This window comes from Muntiacus reevesi, chromosome 4 (genome assembly GCF_963930625.1).
Source record: "Muntiacus reevesi chromosome 4, mMunRee1.1, whole genome shotgun sequence".
Taxonomy (NCBI): Eukaryota; Metazoa; Chordata; class Mammalia; order Artiodactyla; family Cervidae; genus Muntiacus; species Muntiacus reevesi.
In genome coordinates, this window is record NC_089252.1 from 96,208,453 (window position 1) to 96,221,012 (window position 12,560).

Below are 12,560 nucleotides of genomic sequence, written 5' to 3' on the forward strand. Positions count from 1 at the left end.
GAGACAGCTGTGCTTGAAAACACTTTCCTAGTGAGTGTGTGGCTCCATGCTGCCAAGTTCTGTGAAAACATATGTCATTACTCACTGTAAAATTTTCATAGAAGGTTTAAGAGCTCAGAGAGTGCAAAATTAACAACCGACTTGTAAAAAAAAAAAAAAAAAAAAGAGCAGCAACATTCAGGACAACATGTAAGCTAAGGAATGTATCATGTTCTAGAAGGAACACGACAGTGGAAATCAATCAGAAGAGACCTGAAAGTCTGAAGAGACCAGGGGAGAAAATATCCAGGAGAAACGTCAGTTCACAAGCAAGAAGGGAAAATACTCGAAATAAGGAGAACTGCTGAGTTTGTAATTTTGTTTTTGTCTCATTCACCAAAACAAGCAATGTTACATGAAATTGTTCCTAGTAAGCAGGGAGATGACTTGAGTTCGTATGAGCCAGTGAGTCTAGTTCATAGCATAAGCCAATTAGACTCTTAAGCCTCAAGAGGTCAGGTAATGAAAATATGAATAAAATAGCAGAGGCTCAAAGGCAAATCCTTTTTCAGCCACCAGGAAACATATCTGACTCATTACAACCTCCATCATGAGTTTTGTTTGATAAGCCAGGGGGCCTGGCCCTTTAAGGAAATTACTCCACTTGACTTAAAATATTTTCCATAGGAACACAGGACTTTCAGGAAGCCTTTTATTTTCATCTTGGCCTTTTAATGTCCAAAGTCCATGGTGTGTCTGGTGGCTCAGATGGTAAAGAATCTACCTGCAATGTGGGATACCCAGGTTCAATCCCTGGGTTGGGAAGATTCGCTGGAGAAGGAACTGGCAACCCCATTCCAGTATTTTTGCTTGGAGAATCCCATGGACAGAGGAACCTGGTGGGCTAGAGTCCATGGGGGTCACAAAGAGTCAGACACAACTGAGTGGAGTGACTAACAGCACAGCAGTCCACGATTCATGGAGGTGCAAAGGGTCAGGAGAACCAGGGCTATTCTTAGAAGTACCTGCTGCCAGTGGGCTCCGAAGAGCATTCAATTGAGCCTGAAAAGCCAGCAAAGCCTTAGACCCCAAGTCAAGCATGTTAAAAAATAATTCTTCATTCAACTGGAGTATTCACAGTTTTTCATGACTTAATTAAACTTATTCAATGAATTCAGTTGATTTTATTTATATTGGTAAATGATTCTGCCAAAAGCTACCCTTATATCTATAAGAGATTCAGCATCTCTACAGAGTCAAATGGAGCCCATGCCTTCAGGCTGTGGCTTCAGATAAGTCCTCAGGCTTTGGAGAAGGCACAGAGAAAAAAGACAGGTGAGTAGAGAGCAGGTGGCAGGATCTCAGAGCCCAGCCTTTTTACTTGGATGCGTTACCTCCTCCCAAGGAAATGAAGGCTCAGGAATATGCAGTCACATCTTGAAATACAGCTAGTGAGCAGAGACACTGCTATGCCAAATGAGCTCTACTGGACACACAGACCTGAGGCCTCCTACCACACTGAGTACTCTCCTTTTAAAAGGCCAGATCTAACTGCTCTTTTCTTAAAGCCAGAAGGAATAAAATCAGCTTAATGAAATCCCCATTGGATTACAGCAGCATTTTACTATAAATCTTCAGTGGACTCTGGAAGTATGTCTCTACCTGGACCAGGTCAGGCAGCGCTTTCCATTGATCAGTGCCCCAGTGTATTTTGGGACTGTTGAGGTTGGTAAAACAACAAAGGCTAGTTGTTGGATTACCCAGGTTGGTTCAATGTAATCACAAACTTCCTTAAAAGTGAGAGAGGGGTGCCAAGAGAAGGTCAGAGCGATGCAACATGCAAAGAACTTGACCTGCTGCCACTGGCTCTGAAGATGGAGAAAGAGGACCATCAGCAACAGCTTCTAAGAGATGGAAGTGACGGAAAAATGAGTTCTCTCCTGGGGCCTCCAGCAGGGAACAGAATCCTGTCAACCTTTTGATTTTAGGTCAAGGAGACCTCTATTGGGTTTCTCTATCCTTCAGAACAGTATGATAATAAATTTGTGTTTTTTATGCTACTAAGTTGTGGTAATTTGTTTCAGCCTTCAGAGAAAACAAATAGAGAGAGATATCCTTATCTCCGGTTGTAGGGATCATAGTCTGAGGCTCAGAGATGTTGGGGCACTTTCCCAGGATCACACAGCCTGGTTTCAATGATGGAACCAAGAAAGGAATCCAGGTCCAAGAATGACAAAGGCTAGTTCTGAAGATTTCTCCACTTTGGAGAATTCATGGAAGTGTAAGAATCAGAGGTCACTCTGTCCCTCTGGATAGTGCTGAAGAAAGCAGACCAATCGAGCTTCTCTTTCAGGAAATCAGAGGTGGATGTGGGGAGAACTCATGCCATTCTCCTAGCCCACTGCCTAATGGGTGCTAGGTCAAGGCTATTTCCTATCTCCAGGATGTCCTCTGCTCTATCCTACAGCAACCAAGACTGGGATTGACATATATATACTACTGGGTAAAGAATAGGTTCTAATATATACACATATACACTACTTTGTAAAAAATAGATTCTAATAAGAACCTACTACATAGCATAGGGAACTCTACTCAATGCTCTGTGCTAACAAAGAGGGGATGTGTGTATATGTGTAACTGATTCACTTTGCTGTACAGAGGAACTAACACAAGAGCAGGTCAAAAAGAATACCCCTGCTATGCAGGAGACACAGGAGATGCAGGCTGGATCCCTGGGTCAGGAAGATCCCCTGGAGGAGGAAATGGCTACCCACTCCAGTATTCTTGCCTGAGAAATCCCATGAACAGAGGAGCCTGTCAGACTACAGTCCAAAGGGCCACAAAGAGTCGGACATGAATGAGCACAGAGACTAAATAAATTGTAAAGCAACTAAATCCCAAGTTAAAAAAAAATCTCATTGTGTCCTTCTTCTGCTTAAATACTTCAGTGCTTTCCTTTAGCTTCTTTAGGATAAAGACAGAATTCTTGATCATGGCCCCCAAGCGGGATTTCCCGCTGCCTCCTACCCATCAGCAGCTAAACCACTCTCCAAGCCCCCCTCACACCTCACACTCTACAAATCCATCCTGCCTCCTGCCATGTGAGAGTTCTGTAAGGCTATTCTCTGCCTGGGATACTCTTCCTCGCACCTTGTCTTCATGAAACCTTACCGTCTTGAGGCAGATTCAAGCTTCTTCACTTTCCCCTAAGCAGCTCAAGTCCCTCTGATAAGCATTCTCGTGGAATCCTGAGCCTTTCTTTCTCACACACAGTGTAGATGAGGTGTGATTATTTTACTCTATGTGTGATTACACACTCTCTGTGTGATTATTGTAATCACACACTCTCTGTGTGATTATTTTACTCTATTTACACCCCAAACAGAGTGACAGCTTCCTGAATTGGGGCATGCTTCTGTATTTCTATCCTATCCCCAATGCTTTGCATAGCAGAGGGTACACAGGAGGTCCTAGAACTACAGAATCAATGAATGAATAGCCCTGAGCTCACAAAATAAGGACAGGGTGAGAGACTGGACAGACTGTGCGTTTACCCTTTGTTCTCTTATTGTTCAAGTTCAGCAGGATCTACTGCTGTAATTCTCCATTTTCCAGCCAGCATTGTATGCAATAACTTTATTAAGGTCAAAGAGATATCACATACAGATTTATCCAACAGGATCCAGAAACAGTTTACAGATATCATCTAAGACACACGGCTCTTTTGGACTAAAATGTTTCCAACATCACAGATCACACAATGAGTTTATACATCAATAACGACTTTTATCTGGAGATACAGATGCTCAGCTTGCCTTCACTGTGGGGCCTTGGTGTTTCCATTGAGTTAAAACAAAGAGGCAAAGATTGATAATGCATACATCCTGGGAAATATTTAATGAGATGACAGACTGCTTCATGGAAGTCATTTTTAATTTATGGGTAACATACAAATCAGACTTTGTAAGTTGAGCTGAGACTTCAGAATTTTTAGTAGTTGGATCTAGGACTTAATTAACTTTACAAATAAATAGGATTTAAACATTTAGCTGGTGGTCTAGGTTCTCCAGAATATCCTTGATAAACTAATATGGCAGCACAATATCTTGACTGTGGTGTCTGACACCCACATCTCCATCATTCTAAGGAAACAACACTCCACCAACACTCACAGCTATTGGGCGCATTGTTCATGGCCCATAGGAGAAAAGCCACAAAACACCATAGAAAGTTACAAGAATGTAAATATTTAGCTAACTAAATAGAATAGATATCAGGCAATTACCATCTACAACACTGAATATCTACTGATCAGGGAGGGAAAAAACTCCAAACCTTACTCACAATGCATTTAGGGTTAGATAAACCCGAAGAGACAAACCTGCAAGTATACAAAGTAGTGAATATATTTCTTTAAACGTCCATTTAACAAATTCGTGATGCAAACTGGAAAATTTTCATACAGTTCAAATGTTCATTTTGTGAGGAAAATGCTTTCATGCAGTAAATCATATGAGTATTGAGTCATCAAATTAAAAAAAAATACAGAGTAATTGGTTGAAACCAATACTTAGAGACTTCACAATCCTACAGGGCCTGCAACTAAAAAATAATAATACATGCACATTGTGATGCGCCAAACTGTCTTAGAGAAATCATTAAAACATCTTTCGCATCAAAAAACATAAGAAAATTCAATGCTATTTAATTTACTTTATGCATATTACATACTAGAGACTTTAAGCTACAAAATGGTTCCACTATCTCAACACGCATACAAAACAAACATAAAAGCATGTGTATATAACAAGGTACTCTCCAATTAGCCATCTGTAATGAATAATATATCTCCTCATGTCATCTTTAAATACCATTTATCATGACCCAGGCCTTTCTGCTATAATGAGGACAACAGATCTCTGATTTACATTCAACACTCTCCACATTAATAATTGATTGAAACTCTTAAAAAATTCTCCTGCCACTGACACAGAATGGGGAGAAACGATCTTCAGAAGAATGCCAAAACCACCCTGTTACATCTGATTGGTAAAAGAAGCAGGGGCAGCAGACTGTTGGCCAAACTCATCTGAGGATGGCCCCAAACTCGCCTGCTGGTTGTACCCACTGCTCGACCCATAGCTGTCTTGGTTGTACCCGCCTTGGTTGTAGCTACTGGAGTGCTTCTCCATGGGGTCTGAAAGATATCTCTGGCTCGAGGAATGCCAGCCGGTCTCCTTGAAAACAAACCAGATGTTTCCAGCCCAGAGGATAAAGTTCAAGAATCCAAAGACCTGAAGGAGGATCAAAGCAAGTGAGTGGACAGATTGGAGAGAAAGCTCAGAAAAATCTCAATTTCAGAAAAATCCTTCAAATGCAAAAGGTCACTTTTCACCTCCATGCAGAGGCTTCTTCCAGTTTCTGGTGTGAAGTCACTGTTTCATTTAGAATATATGACTTTTCACGAAGGCTTACTATGTGTTTGGCAGACAGAGGATGAGATGGTTGGATGGCATCACTGACTCTGTGGACATGAGTGTGAGCAAACTTTATGAGATAGTGAAGGACAGGGAAGCCCAGCATGCTGCAGTCTGTGGGGTCACAAAGAGTTGAACACAACTTAGTGAGTGAACAACGGAAGGGCTTTATGTGCATCTATTCATTTAGTCATGGAAGGTGCTATTATAGTCGTATTAAAGATGTGAAAACAGGTTCAGCAAAAAGATAAGGAGCTTTTTTATGGCCACATGACTGGTTAGTAGCAGACCTGGGATAAGCCCTGTTCCACCTGACTCCACAGTCTGAGCCTCTATCTAATCCACCACTATCTCCCCAAATGAGGTAACCCTCATGGTGTAAAATATCTTTAGGGGACGTGGGGCTATTTTCATTTTAATGATGGACCATTAACTTAAAAGGTTACCTTCATTTTAATGCTAGAGATACTTCTTTTCCATTTATTGAAATGACAGAAATAAAATGAGTCAACTTAAAAAGTACAGAGGAAGCAGTGGTATAGGTGGTGTACAGACAAGCACATGCATGGTAGTGTACACAGAGGCTGTGCTTGACTATTGAATGTTCTGTGCCTCTCAGTCAGAGGTGAATGCCCAAGTAATACTCTGAAGTCCAGGTTTCAGAGAAGTAGGAAACATTTTCACAACAACTGAATGTGAGACTTGCCTATGGAATCTCCTCCCACTCTCCAGAAGCATGTCCTTGGTGAGCCAGAGGACTGGGTGTCACTTCCCTGGGTCCTAAATGTTTTATGGAAACTGAGCTGTTTGCTACTGTAAGAGGCTCAAAGAGAAGAGTTGTTTTGCAGCCTCTTCCAAAGTGGGTCAGTTGACTGCGAATTAAGCACAGCCAGTTGTAGCAGCCCCCTCTTAGAGATGGGCAATGATAGTGTGTGACAAAACTGTGATGACATTAAAGTATATGGAGGAGTCACTCCAGCAGGATGCTGAACAATCAGGATGAACATGGGCAGCAGTCACAGCTCTGGAGTGGGCTTTTAGAAGTTCCTTGCTGCGTCCAAGTAGTTTACCCCTTAATTGCTGGATGGTGGGACGCCACAGAGTGACCTGGGGATGGGAGTGGCAGGTTAGGGAGTCAAGATGAGGGATACTGGGAGCTTGGAAAACCAGCTCCAAGCTTCATGATTTTAGCAGCAGGTGGGTCAGGGCATATTATCTGAATCTCAGCCTTGGAGCCATCCCTTCTGGCTTTAGAATCTGAATGGCCTGGGCTCTGCAAGTTTTTGCTTTATGATTTTGGGCAAGGCAGTTAGCCTCTGAACTCCAGCATTTATAAAATTCTATGAAATGAAGACAATTATTCCTTGGTGGATAGTTGTGAGGATCAAACAGGGTGTGTGTAAAGCAGCTAGACAGTGCTTGACACTGATCTATAAATTATGCTTTGAATCACTTTCTAAAATATTTCCACGAATTGCATTTGACTTTTCCTGAGACATAAACTGAAGCAGGCTTTTTGATAGGGAGGTCATGTTCTTGAGGTGTCAAGATCAAAACTGAGCATCGAGGGGCTTCTCTAGCAGGACTCCCCATTTCCAGTGCTTCCACTACAGGGGGCTGTGGGTTCGATTCCTGGTCAGGGAACAAAGATCCCAAGTGCCATGTGGTGTGGCCAAAAATGAAATAAAATAAATTGATAGCACTATTTTAAAAATATGATTGGACAATCAAACCTTAGAAAACAAAACAAAACAAAAGACACTGCTAGTCTCCTAAAAGATCTCACTGAAAATCAGTTTATCCAGACTTCCTTACCTTCCTCTCATCCTCCTCCCTTCCCTCCTTCCATCCCTCCCTCCAACCCTCTCCCAATCCCATCTTTCTTTTCTTCCTTTAATGTTAACTGAGATTTATTTAACATTGTGTGCCACGCTCTAGGCTCCTTGCTAAGGGAGATACAAAACATAAATGAGGTATTTATAGTATAATAGTTGCATTATCAAAATGAATTAGGAATCACTGACACAACTCTAATTTACGCACAGTAGCCTTTAACCATGTGTACAATAACTAGGGTATTTTCCCTCAAGGGGGAGATCTTGATTAAATTACACCTCTGAAAGTATAGGTTGATATGAGTAGAAAAAACTATCGTGGAATCTTTTCAGATATGAAGGGATGGTTCTACCCAGGACTATAATTTTATCTGTTTTCTATTCCTTGATCACTTCCTTTCCCCTGATGCTACTTCATTTCTAAAAAAGAGATGCCTGAAAAGAACCTAGAAATCAGGGGAATGCAGCTTTAAAGTAAGAATGTAAACAAGGCGTTGCCATGGGCCTATTTAAGGAGTGGTGATGTCTTATTCTTACATCATAGAGGTAAACATCTATCACTATTGTAATAGGTGTCTTACTCTATTGTCATCAGAGAGGTATCACAGACTTCTTGGCTGGCACATTTTAGGGGCACATGGGCCCTTGAATCTTTCCTTGTCATTTTGTTGCAACTGAAATCAGAGTTGGTAGTTTTATTCTAGCCTAGATGTGGGACAACAGAAAGAGAGGCTGAAAGAGACAGCACATAATATGAAAAAGAATGGGAGAGGACATTTAAATGATCTGACAAGATGTATCAAGATTGCATTGGTGGAGAAACAGAAGTAGAAATTATGGATGATTTGTCACTTTCTGTTATGTGCAACCCAATCATCATACCTCATATAGACACTGGTACCAGAATTGGGCTACAAAGAACAGACTTTACAGATAAGGAGACTGTTTTGGTTTAGCCAGTTTAGGTGGAGTTTTCTGCCACTAGGAACTGGAGGACACTGACATGGATAACTTATGGATAACCTACAACAGCACCAGACCCACCCCTCCACACACATGACATGATTTGCTTTCCATCCATTATTCTTTTGGTTTTTAAGACATATGTGACATTGTTTCTCATTCAAAACTTCCAACGCCTTGTTGGAAGAGACATCAGAAGCGGGATTACATGGACTATGGAGGATGTCATCATTTACTAAAAGAACTAACAAACATACTGAATGATTTCATCTTTGCTCTCTTAGATTCTGAGATCAGGGTTATAATAATTTTCATTAAGCACTGCCTGCAAACAAACTATAGAAGCAGTAGAATATATTTTAACATATACCTCAAAGTATTCACCCACAGGTATGGCTAGAAATAAGTAAAAATTACTGTGAGATCCTAATAATAGTTTATTTCAATGTTATTATCTTATTAATAAGGCAAGATTCACAGTCAAATCATCAGCAGCCGATGAGTCAATCTTTTTCCCTTTTCATATGCCTTCTTAAATTCCAGAAAGCTGTAGAAACATAGGTTAACCTTGAAGGAAAGATAATTATTCTTTAAAGGTTGCTAAAGAATGTCGATCCTTCAGTGAACACCGTTGGCCCTTCTATTCTTTGTAGCTACTACTTTTTGCTGTCATTATAGTTTCTGTCTCTCAGATACAGTTTCCTTCTTTGGAATAACACAAGTTCTTACACTCATGAAATAAGAATCCAATTTAGTGGCTCTGCTATCTGTCAGATGTCCTGTCTCCCAGTAAGAGTCATATACTTGATGATAATACTGGACTTTGTTCAACTAATATAGCTCTGCTTTTCTGAAGTTATCAAGCAACTAAACCAAGAGCATGGAGAAGATTAAAAAATTACCATAACTATTATAGGTATTTTTTATTCTATGATTTCTATCTGTATCTGACTGTGTCTGTGTATTTTTCTCTAGACAATCAACTGGGTATATTCTATGTGTGACTTGAACAAAGTTTTCATCCCAGGAAACCTCTAAGCTATCAAATATTCCTTTTAACTTCTGGCAGACTTCAGTCTTAAAGTTCAGATTTTATATCTGCTTCTGCCTTAGAATTCTGACTTGATCGTCATCCAAGCAAAAGCTGCCTGAACCTGCCGGGCTCTTGTTAAGAACTCTGTAATTGGACACATTAAAGTCTATGGGTTCTGACAATAGAAAATTTGAAGGCCAAAGGATCATCTAGCCCATAGAGTGAACTATCACCTTTTAGACTAGACTCCATTCAGAGGCAAAACATTTCCCAGATGACTCCTGGGACACTTTTCTGATTCCCGTGATTGGCAAACGAAGATCTGAGAGGGAAACATACCACAGAAGTGTTTAGGCTGGACATCACAGGGCTGTGGACAGCCGTGCATTTGTTGGATGGCTGTTTGCAAGCTGACATCAGTAACAATACTTCTTTGGGATCTGTAGCGACCTTGACATCAGACAGTCCTTTTGCCCAAGCTGATGAACCCACCAACCACAAGAACGAAAAGACTACAGTGACGATGAAGTCCTACAGGAACAAACAGAAAGAGAAAAGAGGAAGAGAAAAGTGAGTTCTAGAAACAAATCAATTGGTTTGCCTTTTGAAAAATTCCAAGATCCCACAGCATTGGAACCACGTTGAAAAATGAATAATAGTTATCTGATATTAATTTGTATCTCCAGAAAATAAATAATAATACTAACACTAATGAATGATTACTGTGTTTCTGACAATGCGGGGGGGGGGGGTACTTGTTCATAACCTTCTTTGTGACCCTCCCTCTCTTAAAAGGGTGGGACTGGGAGGCACTCCCAAGACTTCAGCAGATCATGTTCTAACATAAGACAATCGTACAGATTTACTGTATTTATGTTTGACTACTAGAAAGATGTTGCATCCTATTTACCTAGATAACAAAACACTGATCTGGGAAGGAAAATAGTATATTTAATATAGCAACAGGAATTATTTTAAATGAAAAATGCCTCAAGTAGAAAACCTGTTTCTTTCCTATCTGAGGCCATGGTAATATCACTTACTCTGGTTAGCCTTCCCTCATGCTGTGACTGAATTACTTTCCATCAAGATCCTGAGGAGCACTAACACTCTAAAGATGCTGTTGTGGACATTTGTTAGGTGTGACTTTTGGAGAGGGTCCACTGCTAAGACTGAATCTTCTGAACAGCTGGTCTCTTTTCATCCAGGGGTCATTGTAAATTATGTAACTCACCAATTGACCATTTCACGTTGCCTTTAGAAAACTTAGGGCCAATTCGTTACCCACTTATAATGTGTTTTTTTTTTAAATAAATTCTGGCTATTTGAACCCTATTCCGAACTGTGTTTTATATACCCATCCTGCCTTTCCTGTCTTCTTTCCTTCTCATTTGTAATTAATTTCATCCTGAGTTTCATATGTCCTTCTAAGTCATTTGAAGTTGTTTCTGGAAAGAGATGGGGGTAAAAACAAAAAGGCAAACAAATACAGTATCTATAGTTGTTTCAAATCAGAAAGACCATTTGGAATAGAGAAACTCATGGGTTGGGGTTTGAATTAGAAATTGGATTAGAATGGTTATAAATAAATAAGCCAGATTAACTGTATCAAATACAACTTCTATTCATGTTCAATCTGGTACCTTTATTCAATTACTCCTCCATTTATTCAGACAATTTCTGAGTCATGCTCAGGTCTTACAAGGGTTTACAAATGTAAAATATGGACTTTTCTCTCTTGAGATTACATAGTTATTAGTGGTCATAGACACTCTGTAATTCTAAGACAGTAGCTGGCATTATACTCATCATAAATAGAAACAGTTTTATTGGAGTATAATTGCTTTACAACATTGTATTAGCTTTTGCTGTACAATGAAGTGAGTCAGCTATATGTACACATATATTCTGTCCCTCTTGAACTTCCTAGCCCCATCTCATCCCAGCAGTCTAGGTCACCACAGAGCACTGAGTTGAGCTACCTGTGCTATGCAAGAAATAGACTTTTTAAAAGGCTGTTAGGATGGGGAAATGCTGAAGAACAGAGTCATGTGAAAACTCTCAGTTGGAAATTATAGAAAATAATAAAGTTTTCAGACTTATGTATTAAAATAACAGATAACAGTAATGCTACCTAAAATTTACTGAGCAGTTATCACGTGATTCCAAGTTTACATGTATTAATTCCAAGTGTACATGTATTAATTCACTTAATCCTGACAACAGACCTATGAAATAGATGCTAATCCTGCCCTCATTTTACAGATGAGGAAACTGAGGCCCAAAAAGTTAAATAAAATTCTGAGTCAAGAGTTAGTAAGTTGGGGAGCCAGGATTCTAAGCCTGGCTGTCTGCTACCAGAACCTGAGAGCTTGACTATTCTATATAGCTTTTCATGTTTGCTTTAAGGAATACTTGGCTTTTTTTTTTTTAATCTTCTTTCCTTACAAAAAAAATTTATTTGACTGTGCAGGCTCTTAGTTGTGGTATGCGAACTTTTAGTTGCAGCGTTTGGGATCTACTTTTCTGACCTGGATGGAAACTGCATTGGGAGCACAAGTCTCAGCCACTAGACCACCACATAAGTCCCAGGAACATTTATTTTTTAATTTAAAATAAGTGCATTAAGAAAGTTAAAAAGTAGTAATGAATCACTTTCGATATAAACTTCTTGACTGAAGTTAGGACCTATGTCCTTGGAGTTACTTTGGGGAGCTAATCCAACCCTTTCACCCCAGTACCATTTCATAAACAGGGATCAGTATATTGTATAAAATATCTCAATATTAATTAAAAGTTCAGAGTCTGTCTTCAGATTGACCTGGGACTGAATCCTGATGTTTTGACTTACTTGAAGCCTGAATTTTGCCCTCTGTAAATTGGGCTAATGACAGTATCTGTCTCATTGGATGGTTGTGAGAAGTGAAAATGTGCAGGCTTGCCTGTTTTCCAGAGTTAGATGTCAGCTGCATGAGGGCAGGCGCTTTGTCTACCTTGCCTATTGTTGGGTCTTGGCAGAAAAGGTGTTAGCAACATTTGTTGAGAGAATGAAAGAAAGAAAGAATAAATGAACATACAATATAGTCTCAATCTGGTTCTATAAACTTTTATATAGGAATTTACCAGGTGGTATGTAAGCTTGTATGTTTTTAAACATATTTTATAATTAGATCAAATAAAAAGAGCATGGCAATGTGATCAAGGCACTGACTGATTATATCAATAGCTCTCCCAGACAGAACTTCAGGTGCCCTATTTGTACCAGGATTT

General features: G+C 39.8%; 1 protein-coding gene across 1 annotated transcript in view; it reads right to left on the minus strand.

Moving 5' to 3' along the window:
• Positions 1-4,178: 4,178 nt before the first annotated feature.
• Positions 4,179-12,560, minus strand: part of SYNPR (synaptoporin) — a 286,268-nt gene continuing 277,886 nt past the window's right edge. Inside the window, exons 5-6 of the mRNA XM_065935294.1 lie at positions 9,630-9,821; positions 4,179-5,276 (exon numbers count right to left, since the gene is read on the minus strand). Of these exons, the coding sequence (XP_065791366.1) occupies positions 5,019-5,276; positions 9,630-9,821 (450 nt within the window). The 3' untranslated portion in view covers positions 4,179-5,018. The remainder of the gene's footprint in view (positions 5,277-9,629; positions 9,822-12,560) is intronic.